General features: G+C 27.8%; 1 protein-coding gene across 8 annotated transcripts in view; it reads right to left on the bottom strand.

The window, feature by feature from the left end:
* Window positions 1-26867, bottom strand: part of LOC100206624 (transient receptor potential cation channel subfamily A member 1) — a 99108-nt gene that overhangs the window by 59474 nt on the left and 12767 nt on the right. For all 8 annotated transcript variants that reach the window (XR_010637561.1, XR_010637562.1, XR_010637559.1 and 5 more), the window contains exons 4-6: window positions 8797-9584; window positions 7856-8012; window positions 6420-6771 (exon numbers count right to left, since the gene is read on the bottom strand). Coding sequence is in view for 4 of the 8 variants with exons in the window: in XM_065793169.1 (XP_065649241.1) it covers window positions 6420-6771; window positions 7856-8012; window positions 8797-9584 (1297 nt within the window). In the remaining 4 variants the exon portion in view is untranslated. The remainder of the gene's footprint in view (window positions 1-6419; window positions 6772-7855; window positions 8013-8796; window positions 9585-26867) is intronic.

The following is a 26867-nucleotide window of genomic DNA, read 5'->3' as shown; positions in this document are numbered from 1 at the left end:
TTTATCTCTAAGAAGATAAAAAATATCAACGTGGGCTAATTTGATTGTTGACTTAATATATATATATATATATATATATATATATATATATATATATATATATTATATATATATATATATATATATATATATATATAGTTCTATAGTTTGTTGCGTTTGGGAAGCACGGAAGGAAAAAAGTGATTCTTATGCCAACATATACGTCACTTTTAATTACTTTTTCGTCCAACATTTGCGTGTTAGATGAAAGTCAAAACCATTAATTTAATTACAAATTAATCGTTTTATAAAAAAACCACAAAAACGCAAATTTAATTGACCAGAATGTTTTTAAAAACATTCTGAATGTTTTTAAAACATTTTGAATGTTTTTAAAACATTCTGAATGTTTTTAACAATATAAACAATGTTTTTATTTTTACTAATAAAATGTTTTTATTTTTATTTTTTTTAATAAAATGTTTTTATTTTTATTTTTTTTACTGTAAATCATGCGCGGAGTGTTGCTACATCGACTATCTTATAGCCTGACTCGCAAGGGAGTGCTGCTACATCAACTGAGGGTTTGGTTGGGGCAGGCAGTCTATCATTAATAAAAAAAAAAAATTCCGGTCTTGCATTTTAATTTTTACTTTTTGTCAACAAAATATGGAAAAAACTTTTGGACAACATATAAGGGTTCTATATATATATATATATATATATATATACATACAATCCTCGGAATTAGGGTCGGCATTCGGCAATGCTGACCTTTAAGCATTTGAGGTTGACGATTTACTGCTGACCTCGTTTCTATGTTTTATGGTAAGACCTTTGTATCAAATTTATTTTGCCGACCTGATGCCGATTTTAAAAAATTGAGGTCAGCAATTATTGCTGACCTCGTCTATCCTAATTCTGAGGGTTTTATATATATATATATATATATATATATATATATATTAAAAATATTATTAAATATATATATATATATATATATATATATTAAAAATATTATTAAATATATATATATATATATATATATATATATATATATATATATATATATATATATATATGTGTGTGTATGTATGTATGTATGTGTGCATATAAACATCAGACAGGATGTTGATATTAAAAAAAACTTACAATATTTAATAATATCAACAAAATAAAGTTCTTTAGAAGCATATTATATTGGGTCTCAAAACAAAGTAAAATTATATAAAAGTTTTAAAATCAATCATCATTTTATAAAAAAAAAAATTATATTATAAATTTTACAGCATAGAAATTAATATTTTTTTATTAAAAATGAAAAATATGCATTTTTACAAAAATTTTTAATTATAACTTTTTATTCTCAATGATTTTTATAAAATGATGAATGCTTTTGAAATTTTTATATAATTTCACTCTTGATTTATGTTTTTGAACTATGAATTATGAATTAGTTTTTCAATTTTTTTCTCAAATATCAGTTCTTTGGAACTCGCTTCCTTAATCTTGCTTTCCTAATTCATATAATTTGCAACCTTTTAAGTCAACTGTCAATCATTATCTTGCTCTATAAACTTCATCTTTTCTCTTCCAGTAACTATCAACTCTAATAGTGGTTGCCTTGAAGGAAGTAAAGTTGTTAAGAAAAAAATAAATAAAAAATTATGGCTTTTTGTTTTGATGTTACAACTATATTCTCACATCTAAGGTGGCATTGTTTTCTGATGATACTACCATTTATTCTTGTCTTGATAAGAAGCCAACACTCTCTGATCACTTGGAGGGGGCAATTAAGCTTGAAAAGGATCTCACTTCTGCTATAGCATAGGGCTCGGAAATAGCATAGTGGCTGGAAAAATTTAACTCAGATAAAAGCCAACATTTTTCAGCCAATCATTACTGCAATAATTTAGATCTTCCTATATTTATGAATGGTGATGTACTCGACGAGTCATCTACCCTTAATTTTCTAGGATTAACTCTTACTTCCGATCTTTCTTGGAAATCTTATACCAAATCCATTGCAAAATTAGCATCTGCTAAGGTTGCATATCGTGCTCTAAACTTTCTCACTCCGGATTCTATTCTTTATCTCTATAAATCTTGAATTCATCCTTGTATAGAATATTGTTGCCATATCTGGGGAGGATCTTCCAATGATGCTCTTTCTCTTTTAGACAAGGTGCAAAAACGCATTGTAAACATAGTTGGGCCTGCTCTTGCAACCAACCTCCAACCATTATCACATCGTCATAATGTTGCTTCTCTTTTGGGTATGGAGACTGCTCTAAAGAGCTAGCGTCTCATGTGACATCTACTAAAATTTATTCTCGTGTTACTTGTCATTCAATTAAGTCTCATCCTTTTTCTGTGACTATTCCTAAATGCTCTAAAAACTTTCATTTGTCTAGTTTTTTTCCTCAACATCCAGTTCTTTGGAATTCGCTTCATTCATCTTGTTTTCCTGACTCATATAATTTACAATCTTTTAAGTCGTTTGTCAATCGTTATCTTGCTCTATAAACTTCATCTTTTCTCTTCCAGTAACTTTCAACTCTAATAGTGGTTGCTTGCAGCCTTGTTGAAAGCAAAAATGTTGATATATATATATATATATATATATATACACACACACATATATATATATACATATATATATATATATATATATATATATATATATATATATATATATATATATATATATATATATATATATATATATATATACTAATAAAAACATTCAGATCCAAAAAGTAGAAGTTCAGCTAGAAGTTCTGACAAGTACAGCTAGAAGTGGTATGCTCCACAGCGGCAAATATTAAAGTAACCAATTTTTCTCTTTTTTATCAATTTTTAACAGATGGGTATTGAAGTAAACACATGAAAGTTTATTAAAAATATTTTTTTTAATTATAAAAGTACTTTATTTCAGTTTTTGAAGTTAAATGTCATAAGGTAAAAAATGCATTGTAGTAAAATATTATTTTCACTTTGAACTTAATTGTATAACCTGATTTTTTTTACTCTGGAAATGGAGCTGATATTTTTAATTTATCTTTGATCAAATAGTTTACTTTTTTTTTTCAGAAAATTTCAAAAAATTAATGAAAAAACAATTTTAATTTTCATGTAACGGAAGTTAAAAAATACATAATAAAATAATGGATTTTGCAACAGTTTCATCAAAAAAACAAAATTTTCTATCAATATATTAAATCTTATAATTTTACATTTAAAAATTTGAACAAAAATGCTCAGTTAATTTTGAAATTGTGTAACATAAGTTAAAACTTTGCAAATTAAAACCTAAAGAATTTTAACAACTTTTTGAAAATCTTTTACTATTTATATGGCAAAGAAATATATATATTCAAAATTTGCTTTACTCTTTAAGAAAAAACTGTTATTAAGCTTTCATAAATTTTGAAGAAAAATTTTTTACTTTTGCATACTTATTAGATGCAAGAGGGGTAGGGGGTGGTGAGGAGAATAAATATACTGTGCACATATATTTAACGTGAGTTAAATATATAGTGTCAAAATATCATGTTTCTTTTTCTGAGTTGGTCATTCTAATAAAACTTTTTTTTTTTTTTTTTTTTTTGTAATGAGTACAAAATTTACAAAATCTTGTTAAAAGTTTCAATACTACTCATCAATTCACAGAAATCCAACCTGAATCTCAAAACATTTTTTAACTTGTTTTTCTGCGTAATGTGAGTGATATTTTTAGGTATTTTGAGTCCTAAGTTTGTCTTTCTTTTGTCAGACTCTAAACTTTTTATCGTATTTTATTCTTTAGGCTAAAAGTTTTTATTTATAATTGCTAAGTAAACAGTTTAAAATTATAATTGATAAAGTTGTTGCGCATGTAGAGTAAGTTAAACCTTAAACACACCATATAAAACCAAGTTATGTTAAGTGCATAATTAAATAATGTTATCTAATTGACAAAATCATTGAATTATGTAATTCCTAAACTAATCTTGCAAAAGAAAAAAAATTGAAATTAATAGCTAAGATATTTAATAAATAGAAATAACACTGGAAAATTTACAACAGCCAAACTTATAGTTTGGCTGTTGTAAATTTTCAAAGTCTGAAGTTTAGTATCTTAATAGCCCATTAGATATTGTTATTATTATGCAAAAAAATCTATAATAATATTCTTTTAATGAAAGAAATAATATTTAAATATTTATATATATATATATTTTTTTTTTAAATATTATTTCTTTTATCAAAATTTCTTTTATCTGTTATAGATTTTTTTGCATAAATATAAAAATATTTTTATTAAGATACTAAACTACAGGTTTTGAATATTTACATCATATATGTATGGTTGTATATATATATATATATATATATATATATATATATATATATATATATATATATATATATATATATATATATATATATATATATATATATATATATGTGTGTGTGTGTGTGTGTGTATATATATATATATATATATATATATATATATATATATATATATATATATATACATCATATTTACATCATATATACACTAGTGGCCATAGGAAAGGACATCCCTGTAATTTTTACCATTTTTCTTAGAAAAGTTGACATATCATGCATTTGGTGGATTTAATTATTTATTTTTATATTTAAACCATGTCATCTATTATTTGGCTTAAAGGAAATTGCAAATTTTAATCGTTAATATCAATTTTAAACATAATTATGGATTATTATTGCTAATTGGTATCAAAAATGAGTCATTGCTCTGCTAATGGGTTTCTCTAGTAAAAGGTAAATGTCTCATTATTTTTGTGCTTTTGTGAAAATTAGTCTATTTATTGTGATGACTAATAGTTAATTACATTATTAACATTTTTATCCATAAATCTTTTAAGCTATAAATACAAAATCATTGTTTTGTCATTTAGTTGAGTTTCAACAATCGCTGGTGAAAAGTCGACAGTAATCTTGAAGATTTAGTGTGTTTTTAAAAATTGTACTTTTATTTACAATGGCGAAAGGATATTGGTCACCTACAAAGCGATGCAAAGCTGTTACATTATGTGGAGAAGGTTATTCGTACATGGAAATCGCCAAAAAGTTGGGAAATGGAGCAACAAAATCTGGAGTGAGGAAGGTGTGTGAAAGGTTTAAGGCAACCAATACCTTCAAAAATATGCCAAAAAAAGGAAAAATTAAGAAGACAACTGCCAACGATGACAGGATGATAATGAGGCTTACACTTAAGAACCGAAAAGCAACTTTAACTGAAATTAAAAATGATTTAGAGGCCGCCAGAGTTTCGGTTAGTTCAAGAACAATTCGCCGAAGGCTTTTTGAAAATAGTTTAAAGGCAAGAAGACCCAGAAAAAAACCATATTCAAACAAAAAACAACAAAAAAATCGTATGATTTGGGCAAAAGGACACAAGGAGTGGACAAAGGAAGACTGGGCAAGAGTTATTTGGAGTGATGAAAGCAAGATTTCCATTTTTGGAAGTGATGGAATCAATTATGTGAGAAGAAGGCCCGGTGAAGATCTTTTACCTGAGTGCACATTGGTTACAATGAAGCATCCCATAGTGTAATGGTGTGGGGATGCATGACCAGAGATGCTGCGGGTTGTATCCACATTGTGGATGGTATTTTAAACGCCAAAAAACACCAAGAAAACATATTAGAAGCCAAATTACTCCCATCGATTGATGATTTGTTTAGCAAACAGAAACCTGTGTGCTCCAGCAGGACAGTGCTACATGCCACACTGCAAAAACTGTCAAAAATTGGTTTAAAGCCAAAAAGATAAATGTCTTGAAGTGGCCTGGAAACAGTCCGGACCTGATTCCGATAGAAAACCTGTGGTCTTGACTGAAAAAACTTGTAAGGAAAGAAAAACCTGGGAACAAGCGACAATTAATTGCGGCCATAATCAAGTCCTGGTTTTGTGATCAGTGCTGAAGATTTGGGCAATTTAGTGGACTCAATGCCTTGTAGGATTGCTGCAGTAATAAAAAATAATGGATATCTAACAAAATATTACATTTTTTTTTATAAGCCATTTTTTTAATAACATGTTTTGTAAGCTGTAAAACGTAAATTTACCATAGTTTGCCACTTTGTCGTTAAATTGTTATATTTTTATATTAAAATTGCGAATTTTGATCAAAATTTTAGTTTTTTTAAATCTAAACACATCAAAAAATAATAATCAATATAGAAAACCGCATAAATATGGTTATTTTCTTTTAAAAAACATACCAAAGTGAAGTTTTCATATATTTTGAAGGGGTGTCCATTCCTATGGATATATATTTATATATATATATAATATATATATATATATATATATATATATATATATATATATATATATATATATATATATGTATGTATATATATATATGTATGTATATATATTTATATATATCACAAAAAGTCTACCTCACTAACAAGAACTCAATAATTTCAATGTGATTAAATAATGTAGCTTTGTGCAATGGTGTTTCCTGCAGAGAGTTCTTTGATTCAATGTTAGCACCACTTTCAACAAGAAGCTTTGCAATTTCTAAAAGCCCTGAGGTACAAGCAAGATGAAGAGGAGAATTCATGGTTGCTTGTACTAAGTTTACATTAGAACCTTTATCGATACATAATTTGACTATATCTATGTGATTGTTCTCAACTGCGAGATGAAGAGCAGTTTGTTCATTTCGATTAGATGCAAGAAATAACTTGGCAACCAAACAATAACCACCTTGATTCTCAGCATGATTGAAAAATAATTGAACAATATCTACCATGTAAATAAAAATCAAAAAATTAAATAAATTAAAAATTAAAAAAATCATATTCTATTGAATTTATTTATGCTCAATAAAAATATTTTTTAATAAATTAACTATAATGCAAATATGTTATTATTAAATTGCTTCTTTTATTATTTAAAGATTTTTCTTTTGTCATCTTGTTTGTTTGTAATAATAACTTGTTGGTATTAATAAAAATGTTTTGTCAAAAAAAAAAGTAAAGTCAAAAAAACAAACCATTTATTTAATACTAAATAAAAATTAGGATGCATAACCCCAATACCATGAGTGTTTATTTTTTTTAAAAATTAGATATTGAATTAATTTTTTTCAGCTAATTACAACAATCTAGATCAGCCTTATTTTTGAACAGTAATGAACTTGATGAGCCATCTACCCTTCATCTTTTACAATTAACTCTTACTTTCAATCTGTCTTGGAAACCATATATCTAATCGATTGCAAAATTAGCACCTGCTAAGATTGCATCTCTTTATTATGCTTGCTACTTTCTTACTCCGGATTCTATTCTTTATCTCTATAAATCACAAATTCGTCCTTGTATGGAAAACTGTTCCCATATCTTTGGCAGATCTTCCAATGATGCCTTTTCTTTTTTAAACAAGGTGCAAAAACACATTGTAAACATAGTTGGACTTACTCTTGAAGCCAACCTCCAAACATTATCGTATTGTCATAATGCTTCTTTTCTATAAATACTATAATGGTTCAAAAAATTTGCTCCTAGCCTCCATATGTGTTCTGTTTTAAGTCTGTCAAACTCTATAAACAAGGAAAATACTGAAAGGACTATTAATTTTACTATTTAAAATATATGTCAAAAAATTATTATTTATTTTTTTTGTTTAAATTTTAAAATACCAAATCTGTTGATCTAAGTTTTGAATTTCAAGCCCATCACTTCTATTTTAAAACACAATATAAATATTAATCCTATATTATACAAACTTAAAAGTGAATATCATATAGAATAAGAAATAAAACTAAAATCTGAGAATGAAAAGAAAAAAAAATGTAAAATCAACTGAACAATCTTCATTATATTCTTACCTAAATGTCCCTCCATAGCAGCCCAATGCAAAGGTGTCATATTTTCTTTATCCTGACACAAAATTGAAGCTTCGTGCTTCAACAACATTTCACATACTTCAAATGAACCAGCAACTGAAGCACAATGCAATGGTGTCATTTTCGATTGGTCAACAGCCTAGCAGTAATTAATTAAAAAAATACACTTTTATTATAGCATAATTAAGAAAACTAAGTATTTTATTATTTTAAATTTGAAGATGTTTTTATTTTTAAAAAACTCACACCATATTTTATATACATTTTTCAACACAATTTCACTACCATGTTAAGTTACAATTGCAAATATCAACCTTAACCGCAACCTATCAAGGCTCAGTTTTACTTTTACTTGTTACCATTTACCATTTGTTACCATTTTATTTTAAATAAAGTAGTAAAAGTAAAGTTAATCATCTCATTAACATTAATCTCTTTCTGCGTAAACTATTCTCAACCTTAAGTTTTATTTCTTTAAATATCACACATCCATCTACAACCAGATTTTAAAAATATCACATATTTGTATCATTGAAGATGAAATTAAATTAAAGTGATTCAATATCTTAGAAAAATGAAATTGTGCTTGTAAGTTGATTTGAATACTTTTAATCATTTAAATAGATTAATTCTAAAAATTGTTAACTTCAATTTTTATTATTTGAAAAATAATTTGAATTTAAAAAGACATTACAGTATGTTATTAAAAGCATTAAAACGTAATTTACAGACCTGATTGACATAAAACAGCTAAACTTCAATATTTTACTCTTGGTTTTATGGTTGACAATATCAAATATAAAATATTTTGAAAATTGTTTAAATAAAAATATTAAATATTCCAGAAAAATAGAAAGATTAGATAGCCAAAGAAAAACAATACAAAATTTTATATTTGATAAAAAATTATTTATATAATTTACCTCAATATGAATGTTCTTTTGCTTAAGTAGCAAATCCGTTGCAAACAGGTTTCCTCTTGTAGCAGCATAATGGAGAGGAGTGGAACCATTGATATCTTTAGCATTAACATTTACCTTTTGCTCCAACAAAAACATCAAAATAGAGTCCTTTTGTTTACTATCATTACTTTTTTTCCATTTAAACAGTTTTTTATTCTTTTTATTAAACTTTTCTTTAAAATGATCACTGAGATTGGTTGTTGCACTTATTGAACCAGCACTATTGTTTTTACTTAAGTTAATTTTAGATAAAGAAGTTACATTTTTTACAGTTGGTAATATAAGTGCATCTATAGTTTTCATTTCAGCTATCTCTTCTTGATTTAAAGTACCTACAATGACAACTGCACTTTTTTTTTTATCTTCATTTTGATTATGTTCATAATGATATAAAAAACTTGTTTTGGGTTTAGAAAAAATGTTATTTCTTTTATTGTATGGCGATTTAGATTTTATACTATTCGTATTATCAGTAACTTGATTAGTATACATAGTGCTGGATCCTTTATGAGAACTATCAAGTGAAACTTTTTTCTTTCGTACAATTTCTTTACTTTGCTTTTTTGCAAGGTTTTTTGTTTTGTCCCCAAAAAATATATCAAAATGTTTCAATCCTTTATGTAAACTAAATTTCTGATAGGTTGTCATTTGTTGCTTGATTTCAATGTTAACTTCTTCATTTTTTCTCTCTGTGTAACGAGATGCATAGTGTAATGGAGTAGCCCCATTTTCACCTGGTATGTTCACATCTATTAAACATAAACAGTTGAACAGTTTGATGAGAATACAGTTAAGCAACATTGATGAGGATAATGAAGATAGTAATGATAATGATAATGATGATGTTGATGTTGATGATGATGATAATGATGATAACAATTTTAACATCATAATTTATAAATAAATATATTATGTATAAATATAAACACCTACACACACGCACACACACATGTGATTCTGTTTGTGTCAACAGTTAACAAAATGCTTGCAATTATTTCAAGCACATAATAATACTAAATATCCATTGGTATCAAGTGAGTGACATTATTGCCAAGATACATGAGGCTGAGCTCAAAAACACAAGAGGATTTTACTTCTATCTTATTAAAGAAAGATTAAATAAATGATCATATATTAGTTGTTTTTAATTATCAAATAATTGACTTTGCAATGACATTGCAAATGGAGGATTTTTTTAACGATGAAAAGGTGAAAAATAGATAAAAGAGCAAAATAAAAATAAAAAGTTGTTTAAAAGATTTGAAAAACAAAATAAAAGAAATAAAGTGAAAAAAATTAAAATATTAAAGATTAAAAATTGAAAAAAAAAAATTAAATAAACAGAAGAACTAAATACAAAGTTAAAAGAATAAAAATAATCATGATAAATTCAAAAATAAAAAACTTTAAGTTATTAAAAGATACAAAAATAACATTTTTTAAGTTTTATTAATTTATGTTGTATGGATTATTTACTGTTGGGTATTTTTGTGCATTGTTTATAACGTTATGTGTTTTTGTGTATTTTTTATATTGTCGTGTATTTCTATGTTTTGTTTATACTGTTGTGTAATTTTGTGCATTGTTTATATGGATGTGTACACTTGTATATTGTTTATGTTGACATGGATTTTTTTTGTGGCGTTGTTGCTAATTATTTTTATTATTGTTACTTTTTATGTTTGTTGCTATTATTAAAATTATTTCTTATTTTTTGTCTCATCATAATATTTAAAAATATCCTTTTTTTTTTTTTTTCTTCATTATTTTTATCATCTTTCTGATCGTCAAAGATTGTGTAATCTTATTCATTCGTTATCTATCATGTCAGTTTAAAAAATGTCCTTTTTTGTGTTATTTGTCTTGCTTTTTTAAATACTTTTTTCTTCTTTTTATTTAATTTTATTTTATTTTGGTCGCTATCTATACTACTTTTTTTTGCTTTACTTGTTTATTTATTAGGTGTCACTCCAATGACTTGTTTTTAACTATATGAGTGACACCGAACCTAATTTTGTGAAATTATAAATCAATTTGTAATTATTTCAATTTTGTAGGTAAATAAATGGATTAAAAAAAAAAAAAAAAAATAATTATCAATTGGAAAGTAAAAACCAAATCTAATAATAAAAGTTGTTTGATACATGTTTTGAATTTTTTCTTTAAGAACCTTAATTTATAATCATGATTTCTTTAATACCCCTTGCAGTTCATGTATGGTCACACACGGATGTCACACATGAGTGTTGCTAACTTGTAGATTTCATGTTATTTTTATAAAAGTAAATTGCTTTCAAGTATTTCAAGTGAAATATTATATCTCAACAACTCATATTTAATATATCTTCAATGAGAAATAGCAGGCATCAAATATTTCTAGCCGGAGGATAGCATTTAGAATATTTCTAGCTAGTATATAGTGCTTAGAAAATTAGTGTATATTCTTCGAACTATTGGCGTTAACATACAAAAGAAAAAAATGATAGAAATGTATACATTTAAATAGCCTAAAATAATAAAAACAAATTTTGGTTGGATTAGTTCTTTAAAAATATCATAATAGTATGCATATTGCAATAAGTCACAGCTTCTAATTGTAAAAAGAAAGAAAAATAAAAAAATCACTCACAGAAATGGAAATGCCCATGTGTCAAATCAAAAAAAAAAAAGCATAGAGACATTCCTAAAAATTCACTACAACAACATTGCAACTTCTAATTTAGATAAAGCTAAAATATTCAATAGTTATTTTGTTAATACTTTTTCAAACGAAAAAAAAAAACAGCGATGTGAAATCACTATCAATGGCAATAACTCTTATAGCACAAGATATTACTGCTGTACTTATGTGGAAATTAGGCAGTAGTTGTTACAAAAGGGGATGGAGTATAAATAAAGAATTAGAATCAAATGATCAATCCTATAGTAGAATTGAGTTTGAACATGAACAAGATACATATCTCAATGAAAGTTTTGAACCTAAAGGTGTGTCACCTGTTAAACTTAAATCAGTGCCAAAATACCAATGGCTATCAGCTGCCAGAAGAAAATTTGATAAAATAACTGAAGCACTTCAACTCTCTCCCATCTTCATGTTTTCCTGACTCATACAACCTTCAACTTTTTAAGTCTTCTGTCAACCGCTTCTTTGCTCTATAACTCTATTCTTTTTTTCTAGTAACTCCCAACTTAATAGTGGTTGCTTGCAGCCTTGTTGAGAGTGAATCAGTATAAAAAAAAAAAGAAGTTATTTTTAAAGACTTTTTGAGGCTTATAATATTGATCCTATAATTAGATTGACACCATTTTGTACACCACTAACTTTTTCAAATGAATATGAAAAAGATAAACTAAAAAATGTGACATCATACTCCACCAAAATACAAATTATAACACTAAATCTACAATCATAGTCACTCCCAAAATCTGCAGAATTTTTAATGTATCTATTTACCTTTAACAAAAACTAGAAAAGCTAAAAAAACATGGGATTTTGTATTACATATCAACAAAAAAAGGAAAGTCGCTTTCCCATGAAAAAAAAAAAATTTTTTTTGTCAGTAAAGAGTACAGGCAACAAATGCAAAAAGACTAATATTGAATAATTTAAAAGAACTTTATGTAACATTTAAATCCAAACACTCTAATTTAAGCATTAGATTTTTAAAGTTTTGCAGCCTTTGCCCAAGATAATGTGTAACCAAAAACACGTCTGGCATGCACAGTGTTTATGTCTATACCTATCATCAGAATGTTAATTTGTTAGCTCTTAATTTGTTAATCTGTTGCTCTTAAAACTGAGAAATACTATAGAGATTTAGTAGGAATGATTGTTTGCAATAGGGATAATGCAGAATGCATGTTACATTGTGTGCGGAACATACCAGGACATAACGATGTCCGTTATGTTATTACTGCCTTAAAAAACAGTAAAGTTTGACAACAGTGATAAAGAAATGATAATTAATCAATGGTAATGTACAGATAGAACTACACTGATCAATCAAAAAATCAATATTGAAGATGTGGTTGACCTTAACAAAACAAAATAAACTTAAATCTCATTCAGTTATAGCTACATATAATATATAAGTCAAACCAAGTACCTCAAAGACTATAAAGAGTTGTTAAATCACATTGAATGTATAATATAATAATTTGCAGAGAACTTTCAATTTATTGTTCAGGATGAGGTGTAAAGTTACCACTGGAATAAACCAAAATTTCATCCAATTATTATAAACTATAAATCAATTGGTAAATTGATATCTAAGCTACTTTGCTTCCTTTCTGATGATGTTGAGCATGGTGTATACTTTGTATATAAAAATATAACAGCTTATTTTCACTGATGGATGCGCAGCGCAATATAAAAACTTCAAAAACTTTATTAATCTTTGCCACCACAAAGAAGATTTTGATATTGATGCTGGATGGTTTTTTTTTGATACAAGCCATGGTAAATCTGCTAGTGATGGCATTGGGAGCACAGTAAAAGAAATAATTGCATAAGCCAGTTTAAAAAGGACAGTGGCTGGGCAGATTTTAGATGAAGAAAAGATGTTTGAATTTTGTGTAACCAATATAAAAAACATTCAATTCATTATGATTTATGAAACAGAAATAAACAAAGTTCAATAATAATTACAACCAAGAAGAAAGGAAGAACCTTGCCAGGAACAAGATGCTTTCACCATTCTATACCAAATAATAAATGTACAATTTCCAAATGTACAATTATAAACAAAAAAGGCTAAAGAGAAGATTATAAAATTCAATGTATGCATACACATGGTCCCATGTTTTTCTTGGCCTGAACGGAAGATATGTGTTGAGTTCCGTCAAATTATATTTTATGTACAATTGATCCGCCATCTACAACAAATGGCCATAGCAGAGGATTGCAAGTTCAAGTCCTGGCTCCATCTACTCAGCATGTAAGTAGTACCTTGATACAAAGGGAACTCATCTCGATTAGCTCTGCTATAACGATGTTTCCTTCTCAACTAGTAAATAAATAATCTAGTCAAGTGAATGAAAATTATTGTTTTTCATATTTATCGTTTTATAAAATTTCAGAAATTGAGTTAGCAAAAATTATTGAACAAAATAATAAAGATTTATAGAAAAAATTTCTAATACTATATATTTTTATATTTGTATAATACTTTTTAAAATATAGTTAAGATATAACTTTATGTGAGTATGTGTAATTAGTACATTATTGTATGTGTAATTAGTACAATTTGGCTACTCAAAAAAATTCTCCTAGCCACTTGTCTTTATGTGTTTAACAAAAAAAAGGGGGTAAAGTAATCCACCCCTAATTGAACCCTTCCCTCCCCCCTGGACCTTGAGCCCTTCCCTGGTACAAAAAAATTAGAAACAAAGTATAAATTTATTATTGTCCTCAAAAAGGCTTTAAAAATAACTACTTTTTTTTATTTTATTCTGATTCACTCCCAACAAGGATGCAACCAACCACCATTAACTTGGGAGTTACTAGAAAAAAAGAATAGAGTTATAGAGCAAGAAAACGGTTGACAGAAGACTTAAAAAGTTGAGGGTCGTATGAGTCAGGAAAACATGAAAATGGGAGTTCCAAAGGATTGAAGTGCGGGGGGAAAAGCTACGCGGATAAAAGTTTTTGGAGCATGCAGGGACAGATTATGTAAAAGAAGGAGACTATGATGAATGACAAGTCAAACGAGAATGAATTTTGGTTGATGGAACTAGAGATAAAAGCTCCTTTAAGCAGCAGCCATGATAGTATTTAAAGAAAAGAGTAAGAGATGCAACTTTACGACAATCGGAAAGAGGCTCAAGCTTAGCAGATAGAGCGGGTCCAACTATGTTTACAATGCATTTTTGGACCTTGTCTAGAAGAGAAAGAGCATTATTAGAAGAACCAGCCCAAATATGACAACAGTATTCCATACAGGGATGAAAAAGAAATTTATAAAGGTAGAGAATGGAATCAGGAGAGAGAAAATGGCAAGCATGATAAAGAGAAGCAACCTCAGCAGATGATAATTTAGCAATCAATTGTATATATGGTTTCCATGAAAGGTCAGTAGTGAATGATAATCCAAGAAGAAATAAAGAAGAGGACTCAGTAAGAGGGTTGCCATTCATCAATATAGAAATGTCAACAGTACTGCGATAGTTGTTTGCAGTAAATAGCTGAGTTTTGTTGGAGTTTAAATTTACAAGCCACTGTGAGTAGTAAGTGAGCGGGGCCCTGGCCCCGGCTAAAAATGAGACTTTTTGCAAACCCAGTCCAGGCTCCGGCAAAATTATAAGATTTGGCAGGGATTGATTGCCGGGGTTAGAAAAAAATTTATAACACTTTTTGTATTATAATTTTATATTTACATTTACAATTTATTACATACTGGCATAAATTTATATACTTTTAAACTCTAATTTACTTTCAACAAGATTGCAAGCAACCACTATTAAGTTCTGAGTTACTTAAAAATAGAGGACAGGTTAAAATACTAGAAAATGGTTAACTGAAGACTTTAAAAGTTGCAGGATGTATTAAAAATTAAAACACAAAGATGGGGAAGAGTTAAAAGGTTTTTTCGATGTACAAGGAAAAAACTGAATTAATAAAAGTTTTTATAGCATGAAGGGACAGATACAGTAAAAGGATGCAACTTGTTAAATAAGAAACCAAGTAAGTAAGAGTTTTGGTTTATCGTAATAGTGATGATAGCTTGTTTGAACATTGACCATGATAGTATTTGTAGAAAAAAGAAAGAAATGCAACCATACAACAATGGGAGAGTGGTTCAAGCTTGGCAGGTAAAGCAGGTCTAACTACATTTACAATGTGCTTTTAGACTTTGTCTGAGAGTAAGAGGGTTGTTATTCATCAATATATATTTTTGCAGTAAATAAATGAGTTTTGTTGCCTTAAAAAATTTAAATCCACAAGCTACTAGAAGCCTTAGACTATTACAGAAAAGAGATTAGATTAAAAACCGGCTGCTTGTTCTAAGCAATCAAAAAAAGAAGATTTTTTGTCAAGACAAGAGTATAAAGTTGAGTCCTTAGCTTATAGAGGTACTTTAGATGTAAAATTTTCATGAAGATTGTTATTGTAGATAAGGAATATTCCAGGAGCAAAGATAGAACTTTGTGATACCCTTAAAGTTAAAATAAAGTGGAGTGTAGACCTTCAAGAATAACTTTAATACCGCAGTTAGAAAGAAATAATTCATTCTCAAAAACTTTATATAAAGGAACCAATAACCGAGTGAAGACTAATCATAGGATAGAAGGAGAGGTCTAATCATAGGATAGAAGACTAATCATAGGATAGAGGAGAGTCTTTTCTAGTTTGAAAAATAAAGAAAAAAGTGCTAAATAAGTAGTTCCAGTTTTTTGAAAAATTATTATTTAGCACTTTTTAAAAGTTAAAAAATTAAAGAGAATTCTGGAGAACACTTTTTTAAAAGTTAAAAAATTAAAGAGAATTCTGGAGAACACTTTTTTAAAAGTTAAAAAATTAAAGAGAATTCTGGAGAACACTTTTTTAAAAGTTTTGCAAAAATTAAAGAGAATTCTGGAGAACACTTTTTTAAAAGTTTTGCAAAAATTAAAGAGAATTCTGGAGAACACTTTTTTAAAAGTTTTGCAAAAACTAAAGAGAATTATGGAGAACACTTTTTTAAAAGTTTAGCAAAAATTAAAGAGAATTCTGGAGAACACTTTTTTAAAAGTTTTGCAAAAATTAAAGAGAATTCTGGAGAACACTTTTTTTAAAAGTTTTGCAAAAATTAAAGAGAATTCTGGAGAACACTTTTTTAAAAGTTTTGCAAAAATTAAAGAGAATTCTGGAGAACACTTTTTTAAAAGTTTTGCAAAAATTAAAGAGAATTCTGGAGAACACTTTTTTAAAAGTTTTGCAAAAATTAAAGAGAATTCTGGAGAACACTTTTTTAAAAGTTTTGCAAAAATTAAAGAGAATTCTGGAGAACACTTTTTTAAAAGTTTTGCAAAAATTAAAGAGAATTCTGGAGAACACTTTTTTAAAAGTTTTGCAAAAATTAAAGAGAATTCTGGAGAACACTTTTTTAAAAGTTTTGCAAAAACTAAAGAGAATTCTGGAGAACACTTTTTTAAAAGTTTAGCAAAAATTAAAGAGAATTCTGGAGAACACTTTTTTAAAAGTTTTGCAAAAATTAAAAAGAATTCTGGAGAACACTTTTTTAAAAGTTTTGCAAAAACTAAAGAGAATTCTGGAGAACACTTTTTTAAAAGTTTAGCAAAAATTAAAGAGAATTCTGGAGAACACTTTTTTAAAAGTTTTGCAAAAATTAAAGAGAATTCTGGAGAACACTTTTTTAAGACTATGATGGAAATCTTGTGTGAAGCAAAAACTGTAGAAGTGTTCAATTGAGAATTAACTTTAGCATTAGAAGCCATAGCGATCTTATTGCTTAACAATGGGTTTATCTGTTTAACAGCAGGAAGAGTGTGGCCATTAGATTCAAGAGTTGAATTAGGGTAAGATTTTTTTGCAAAAAACTCTGTCTTATTCTAGGGGAACTAAAAAGTCAGACCCATGAATTAGAGATTAAATGTTAGACTTACTTTAGTTAATGACACTGTTGAAAACATATCAAAAATCTTTAGATCCTAACATCTGAGATAAGAATCAAGATTTAGTAAACTTAGAATAACAGAGCTTAACATCAGACAGGACCTTTTTATATTGGCTTCTTGGAATAATAAAAGGACATTTGTTTATAAGAAAGATGCTCTAGTAAAAAAGATTTAAAAAATGATTACTGTTTAATAAAGCAACTGCTCAAGATGGTAAAATATGTGGAGTAGAATGAGGCTTGACTTAATATTAAAGAGAATGAATAAAAGCTTTCAACATATATTTTTGCTATTTATTTAGATGCTGGCAAACAATATCCTTTCATATTTATATAGACTTCATTATTTATATGGTGTAGCCTTTGCCAAAATAGAAGATGATCAGATGAATGTGTGGTGTGACTCTAACATGACAAGAAAAAGAGGCATAGTCTTAGATAGATTAGAAAAAAGCGTCTTATCGGACAACATTTTTTAGAGAAGATTAAAGTGATTTAGGTATCAGCATGTAGAGAGGTAGAAGCTTCAGGAGAAAATGGTAGTGGTAGAAGTAAGAAAACTTGAAGAGAGTGCATGAATATATTGCGTAAATGAGGTTTAGTTAAAGAAAGAAAATGCTCTAGATTGTTTATATTAGAGAAACAGCATAAAAAGAGGAAAGCTAAAGCATGATGATGCCAATGGTGATGATGATGATGATGATTATTATGATGATAATGATGATGGTGATCAGGATCATGATGGTAATGATGATTATGTTGATCATAATGATGTTTATATATGCATATATATACAAAATATAACATGAATTTGAATTTAAAAAATATACTTTAGTATGTATAATTGTTTATGCAGCCCCGGCCACAAATCCAGCCCCAGCCCTGGCTATAATTTATCAAGCCCAGCCCCGGCCCCAGTCAAATATCAATCCCGGTCATTTACTAAATGTAAGCCTCAATCAGTTACAGAAGTGAGATCAGATTCAAGATCGGCTGCCTGTTCTAAGCAATTGAAAAGAGAAGATTTTTTGTCAAACCAGGAGTATAAAGCTGAGTCATCAGCAAAAAAAGCTAGTTTAGATGTAAGGTTGTCAGGAAGATCATTAATGTAGATAAGAAACAAAACAGGGCCAAGGACAAAACCTTGAGGTACCCCAGAAGTTACTGGAAATAAAGAAGTGTTCGCCTTTAAGGATGAGCAGTTAGCAAGTCAGCCGTAGAGCAAGAGGATCCAAAACCATATTGATTGTCTGACAGAAAGTTATTTTACTCAAGATGGAATGTGAGAAACTTGTTTATCAAAGACACAAAGACCTTGCTAATAACAGAAAGAAGACTGATTAGACAATATTTAGGGGGGTAAGAATGTTCACCAGAATTTTTGAAAATTGGAATAACAGATGCTCTTTTCCAGCAAGCAGGAAAACAAAATTAAGTCAAACACTAATTAAATAGTTTAGGCAGAATTGAGGAGAGTTCTGGAGAACAATTTTGTAAGACTGTGACAGGAATGTTGTCTGGACAACAAGCCTTAGAAGAGTTTAATCAAGGTTTGACTTTAGCAACAGAAACTGGAGTGATTTGAATGTCTAACAATGGGTTAACCTGTTATATTGGAATAAAAGGAAGAGAATTCGAGAGTCAAATTAGAAGAGAAGTTCTTTGCAAATAGTTCAGCCTTATCCTTGGGAGATGTAATAAGATCAGCCCCGTGAATAAGAGATGAAATGTTAGACCTTCCTTTGTTAACAACGTTGTTGAAGATTTTGAAGTTGTTGAAAATGATTACGATTAGATATAGCAGCTGCACAAGAGGGTGAAAACCATAGAGTAGAGTGAGGCTTGACTTGGAACCAACAAGAAGGAATAAAAGCATCCATTCCTGCCTGAATCCAGGAAGTTACATAGGAGCCGCATTTTTCAGCTGAAAGGGAAAAGACATCAGCCCAAGGACAGTCACGAAGAAAATCATGAAGAGTCCTAATCAGCTTTAGGGTAGTAATAAGTAGTGCAATGATAGGGTGAGTCCTAAAATGAAGTAAGAGATGAAAGATTTAAAGAGATCATTGCATGGTCAGAACCACCTAAGGGAGAAAAAGGAGAAACTGAACACAAGCTATGATCAGAGACCAGACAAAAATCAAGGAGTGAAGGTAAATGATTAGGGTTGTCTGGAAAACAAGTCACAAAGTTAACTATCTGAGTAAGAGATTGAGAAATGCAGAAGTTATAGGCTTTAGTGCCAGCAGGATCAGTGGCGTTAGAGCCAAGCCATTCAGTGAAATGAGCATTAAAGTCACCAATAACAACAATATTGGCAGATGGGTAAAGACAGAGAGCATAGTCAATTTGATCAGAAATTGTATCTAAAAGAGTGCAGTCTTGGGAAAAAGGAGAACGATAAAGAACAAAGAGAAAGGTAATAGAGCAAAGAGGTGCTAAGCAGAAGCACATAAGAAATGGTCAAAGGATTTGAACCTGATTTCACAACAAATAGGTGAACTAATGCGTATGTGTACCTCTAAACCAAGCATTTTTTTATTAACAGTGATGTTTGATACTTATATTGTAAGTTGTAACAATGTAAGTTGTATTGTAAGTTGTAACAATGCCTCAAAAATTACCAACGTGACATCACTATTTTGACCATCAAAATACCCCAAAATATGCTCAAATACCCAAAAGTTTTTATCTGCCATGTGTAAGATTGTCTATGTACTATATTTCAGGATGATTTTTTCATAAAATATTGCTATTAAATGACAAAAAAGAATTTTGAAAAAAATGCTGAGTGTAAATAGGTAAACTGTATCCTGAATATCTCATGAACTGTAAGGAGTCCGAGGTTCCAAATTTCATATTTTCCTAATTTTCATAAACTCTATAACATAAAAAAAATTACCAAAATCTGAAATATGGGTGGCATGTTCCTGTTGATTTGACATGGAATTTCCACTAACATTTAAAAATGAATATCTATTTTCAAACAATATTTATTAAATCCAAAAAATATTGAAACATATCTCTTAAATCTAAACTTATTTTAATTACCAGGTCCTGACAAATTACATCCAATAATATTTTTACAAAACTAGCTTTCAAATGTCTAAACATTTATCCACTATTTTTAACAAAGTCCTTGAAGTTAGTTCAATACCTCAAATTTGGAAAAATACAACAATTTTGCTTATATTTAAAAAAGGAGACAGATCAAAAGCATTAATTATAGACCTATCAGTATAAATTTTACTTCAATAAAATTTTTTGAAAAAACTATGCAAAACCTATTATGACACACCTAGTTAACAACAACTTATCAAGTCTGTACCAACATGGATTTCACCCAGGTTACAATTACTGTAATTGATAATTTGACACTATCAATTGATAATATTTCAATTAATAACATTTACCTTAATTTTGAAAAAGTCTTTGACAAGGTTCTACACAAATTTCTTATTTCTAAACTAGTAGCTTATGGTATAAATGGATCAATATTATGTTGGATAAAAAACTTCCTAGAAAATTGTAAACAAAGAGTTGTTGTTGAAATATTCAATCTCTGCAAGAATAAAAAAACAATATTGACACTCTTGTTGTATGGTCTCAAAAATGGGAAATGAAATTTAATATTGATAAATGCTCTGTACTACCCTTAGGACACAACAAAAAATCCCATTCTTATACTATGCAAGCTTCAGTTAAGTAATGAAGATGCTCAAGATTATTTATATTATAAAAAAACAGCATAATGTGGGGAGGCTAAAGCAATGATGATGATGATGATGATAATGTGTGTGTGTGTATTTTTTAAGTTTATATAAATATATACGTGTATGTGTATATATATATATATATATATATATATATATATATATATATATATATATATATATATATACACCTATAGTATGACTTACAAGGACAGATTTTACAAAAAAATTAATACTTATGGAGACATTAGCATTATTGGAAAATTTTTTTGTGTACCCATAAATTTTTTGTACCCATAAACGTTGCTTTTTTGTAAAAAAAAAAATGTCCCAATAAACAACTTTTATAGAGAGTGAAAAGTACATACATCGACTATCAAATAGCCTTACTCGCAATGAAGTGCTGCTCAAGATCAACATCAAGGTCAGGAACAAAAAAACATAAACGCCGAATAGGAGAGCATATATATATATATATATATATATATATATTTATATATATATATATATATATATATATATATATGTATATAGATACACATGTTTATATAAATATATACTTATATATATATGTGTGTATATATATATATATATATATATATATATATATATATATATATATATATATATATATATATATTTATATATATATATATATATATATATATATATATATATATATATATATATATATATATATATATATATATATATATATACATACATATAAATTTATGTTTTTTTTTTAATTTTTTTTCTTTGTTTAAATTTTCATCTGAGTAATAGTTCTTCATGATTTAAACTAAACACACAAAAATACTTTAATGCTTAAAAATTAACGAACTTGTATTATTCTTTTTAAAATGACAATTTTAAATAAAATCAATGTATTTTTTAAACTCGCAAATAATTAACGTTCAAGTTAACTGCTAATATTAATTTGTCTAAAATAAAATAGTATTAAGTATTACAGTTGGAAGAGAAGATGCTCTTACTTACATACAAAAATTTTAAGTAACATTTATACCTCTAATTTTAATGAGATATAAAATATTTTTTTATTTCTGCTCATTTTAAAAACTGCTAAAATTAGTTATTAATAACTTTATAAACACCTGTGCGCAAATTTTTTTACTATTAATTAATTATTATTATTTAAACTTGATAATTAATACTAAGAAGACTATTGTTTTATGAAACACTAATGAAAAAATTACTAGTGTTATATAAAATAAGATTTTACTAATCATATACATTTTTAAGATTCCTATTATAGAAAATTTTAAATTTACCTGTAAATCATTCATACATTTATTACATTTGCAGCAAAAACTTACAAAAAAATAAATAAAAAGATAAAAAACTTACCAGAAAAAAAAAAAAAAAAAAAAAATTGCCAAAGTACAGTTAAAAGAAAAAATGTTCTCAGTTAAATACAATTTTTGCAATTATTATATATTTCTATATTATTATAAAAATACTAGATTAAATATTTTTATTAAAACAATAATAAAATAAAAACTTCAATTGTTAATGAAAAAGAGGTTTTTAACCACCAGTAAAATGAAATTAAATTAAATAAGTAAAACAAAAAAAAAATAATATAGTTTCAAATTTAAAATTCGTCAACAAAGCAAATTAAAGTAACACGTTGTAAACAATAAAACTATTTTAAACGCTTATATAAAATTTTAATGGTTTTATGAAATATTAGAACAGAACAAGTTTGAAGTGTTATTTGATACGAGGGTGAATCATTTCTTCTTTTTATTATTTACCAATTAGATAACATATACTTATGTATTAGATACCACATGAAGAGGATAATGAAATTTTAACAGAAGTAATAGAGACACAACTAGGATAATGAAATTTTAACACTAGTAATACAGACAATAAAAAGGCAAGAGACTTGTTAGTTAGCCTTAATTGTTTCTTTATTTTGATTTAAGTCACACCAGTCAACAACTGCAAATGGTGCTACTATAATGGTCCAACATGTACTTGGCAAACACTCTACTGATTTTTAGTCTCAGCAAAACTGTTCTCACTCAAATGTTAACTTTACAAACAAAATTTAACACCAAAAAAAATGCTTGATCTCATTATCACAGACAATCCTGATTGAATCATCCATATGTCTGAAGGTGATCCATATAGAATAATGGGTAATAATAAAGTTTAATGATTGGATCACTTGCCATAAAAAGCATGATATAATTAGCACAAATGAAACAAGATTAGTATGGATTAAAGCAAATTGCAAAGTGATTTCAGGGCACATTTCTCCATACAACTTGCAAGTCCTGTTTGATGGTTTTTTCAATAAATGACAAAATATTTTAAAGCAATCAAGCATATTCCCTCTACATCAGTACCTTTTTTTTCCAAAAAAATACAAACTTAGGCTTACAACAAAGGTTATAGCAAGCAGAACAATGTCCTATGGCAGAAATATTTAACATCAGGTAGATTAACTCATCAGTCTTTAAGAAAACAACACAGGATTGCAAGTAAAAATATTGTTAAGGCAATTTAAATACCTATATGAAACTAGGAAGAATACCTCATCAATGACTCCAAGTCTAAACCAAAGAAATTACATGCACATATCTGCAGTAAACAATGTGTAAACGATTTCTTATGAGCATTCAAAATAAAAGATGGTCTAAGTAACAGTAAATAACCAAACAATATGTTCAACATTAAATTATTACTTTGAATCATTTTTTGCTATTAAACCACTAGGTGACATGCCTGTCATTTGACAACTGTACAAATGAAGTATGTGGCTTTAGTGAAAATGGTATCATTTTTGATCAAGTGGAAGTGAGACTTAAGGGTCTAGGTCTAGTAGGAAATAAATAAATGGGCATAGACACAATTACAATAGATTTACGTGAATTAAGTAGGTGTGTGACATCACACTACCAGTGGCACTAATATTCAAGCATTTAATTACAAGCGGAGTAGTGCCTTCGCTGTGGAAAAAATCAAATGTTACACCATTATTGTTAACATCAGTACTTTGTAAAATCTTGAAAACTTTAATTTGCTAAAAGATTTATACACAACTCTTAGCATGATTTTATTTTTGATAAAGGTTGTCTATCAAGCCTCCTTTAAGCATGTGACATTCTAACAGAAGCTGTACATCTTGGTTATGCTGCTGATGTTATCTACACAGACTACCCTGAAGCTTTGATAAAGTCTCCTTTAAGCATGTGACATTCTAACAGAAGCTGTACATCTTGTTTTTGCTGCTGATGCTATCTACACAGACTTGCCTGAAGCTTTGATAAAGTTCCTCATCATAGACTGCTTCACAAACTTAAGGCATATGGAACCTAAGGTAAACTGTTAGCTTGATAATCAAATCTTGGCTTATAGGCCAAAAAAATGATCTGACTGCACTGGTCATAAGTTAGAATAGAAAAACATCAATAGCGGCAAACAAGTTTGTGCATGAATTCATCATGATTATTTAAAATTAATACACGCTTTATAATTAATCTTACAGACATGCTTAAAAGCTGTTGCACTTTTTTTTGTTGAGCTTTTGATTAAAGTTATAACTTTGTTTGTTAATTGTAACTGTTGTTTTTAAATTTGTAGTTTTAGAGTTAATATGTTATTATTTAAAAAAAAACGAAAACATTTTTATTATAAATAGATGTTTAAAAAATTTATTAAACTTTTAATGAATATTTTTCTTATAAATCAATTATTAAAATGAAGTTATACTTTTTGAATATTTAAAGTTATAGCTCATCTTAATGTTAATATTAATAAAAATAATAATAGTAATAATAATAATAATAATAATAATAATAATAGTAATAATAATATATTAATGCTGAAACAGAGATAATGCATCCCTGCAGAACCTATTGCTAGGTTATTGAAGTTGTTGCTACAAATATAACCATACAACTAAAGCGGATGCTTGAGGAGGACAATCACAAAACACCAAACATGCATTTAAATCTGAATGTGTCTAGCAACAACACAACTGTGAATGTAGCTGTCAGAAATCATATCTGGACGATAAAATACCATTAAATGAGTTTAATAGTATTGCATAGGTATCTTTAGTTTTTAAGTTGTTCCACAATATGGCAGCTCTGTTTGTAAAGAAATTAAATCTTGCTGAACAATTTATTACAAGTTCAGTATTCAATTTATGCCCTTGCTTATGTTTATGAATCTCAGGTTTATAGATAACTGGAGATATTAAATTTGAACATTGAAATTTCTTATACTCATGAACAATTTTATAAATTTGGATTAGGTATCCATGCTGCCATCTTAAATCCAAACTCGTTAAATTCCAAGACGTTCTTTGTAAGATAAATCTTTGAATTATGAAAGGATTCTTGTTATTGCTATATCTCCTGTTAGATATAAACACCTTATTACATTTACATATTCTAAATGTGGCCGCATATATGATTTATACATTATATAAATTTCTATCATTTGTGCGATAATTATGCTAAATATTTATTTTATTAGACCAATTATGGCATTTGCTTTATTAAATACGTTTAACACTTGTATTTTTCATTTCAAATCGTATCTTATTATGATTCTCAAATCTCTTTCTTCATTTGATGATTCTAAGACTAGTTGTGTGCTATCTTTTTTTATTTTATTATTATTATTATTCACCTCCCCAAGGCCGAGCAGGCCACTACAGTCAAGGAGGCTACTTTTGTGGTTACAACCCTCTCTCAACTCTATAACTCCGAAAGACGAACCTTGACGAATAAGGCAGCTGTGCAGAGGAACAAGTTGAGCGCGGTACTACCAGGGACGTGGTGAGGATCAAACTCAGAATTTTGCGTTTATGAGGGGAGCGCTCTACCACTACCACATCTACTTTATTTATACTGTAATTGCACATTGAATTCTATTTGCTGATGTGCATAACTTTGCATTTGTTGATGTTTAAGTTGATTAAACAGTCTTTAAACCACTTCAAAATATTATTGTAATGTAATGATAAAAATTGTGTCAAATTGTTTACAATTTAAAAATTTTTTTGAACTATTTGAGATGATCTCACTTAAACCCTTAATTAAAACGATAAACCAAATAAACTATAAATCACCCAAATTGATTTTAAATCACCATAAGAACTTGTTGTTTACATAAATATAAAAAATCTGCAATCTGATCATTTTGAAAATAATTTCCGATGTGACACATTGAAGACATTTGCTAATGTCTTCAATTCGAAGACATTTTGCTAATGTCTTCAAATTGAAGACATTAGCAAAATCTAAAAAAATAATATCCACAGATGAATATCGGAATAAATAATGTGATCAAGTCCATAGATTTTACTAAATTGATGACACATGATTTATGTTTCAAAAATTCATGTTGATTCTGGATCAATAACTTTTTATCTAAAAAGTTATGTATGCAGCCCATCATAAGGTATTCCATAGCCTTACATAAAATAGAGGCTTAAGATATGATTCTATAGTTCTCTGCAACCAATCAACTACCTTTCTTAAATATCGCAGTTAGAAGTTTTAAAAGTATCACGCAGTTTAGAATTATTGAACAATTTATTAAACAGAATACTTAACGGTTTTGACAAACTGGATGCACATTGTTTTAGTACGTACCCATGCACATTATCCACACCAATATTTTTGTATGAATCTATATAAATATTTTAATAATTGTTGAT

This window comes from Hydra vulgaris, chromosome 03 (genome assembly GCF_038396675.1).
Source record: "Hydra vulgaris chromosome 03, alternate assembly HydraT2T_AEP".
Classification (NCBI taxonomy): Eukaryota; Metazoa; Cnidaria; class Hydrozoa; order Anthoathecata; family Hydridae; genus Hydra; species Hydra vulgaris.
Note: the sequence above shows the minus strand (reverse complement) of the source record. Positions and strands in the feature narration are given on the sequence as shown.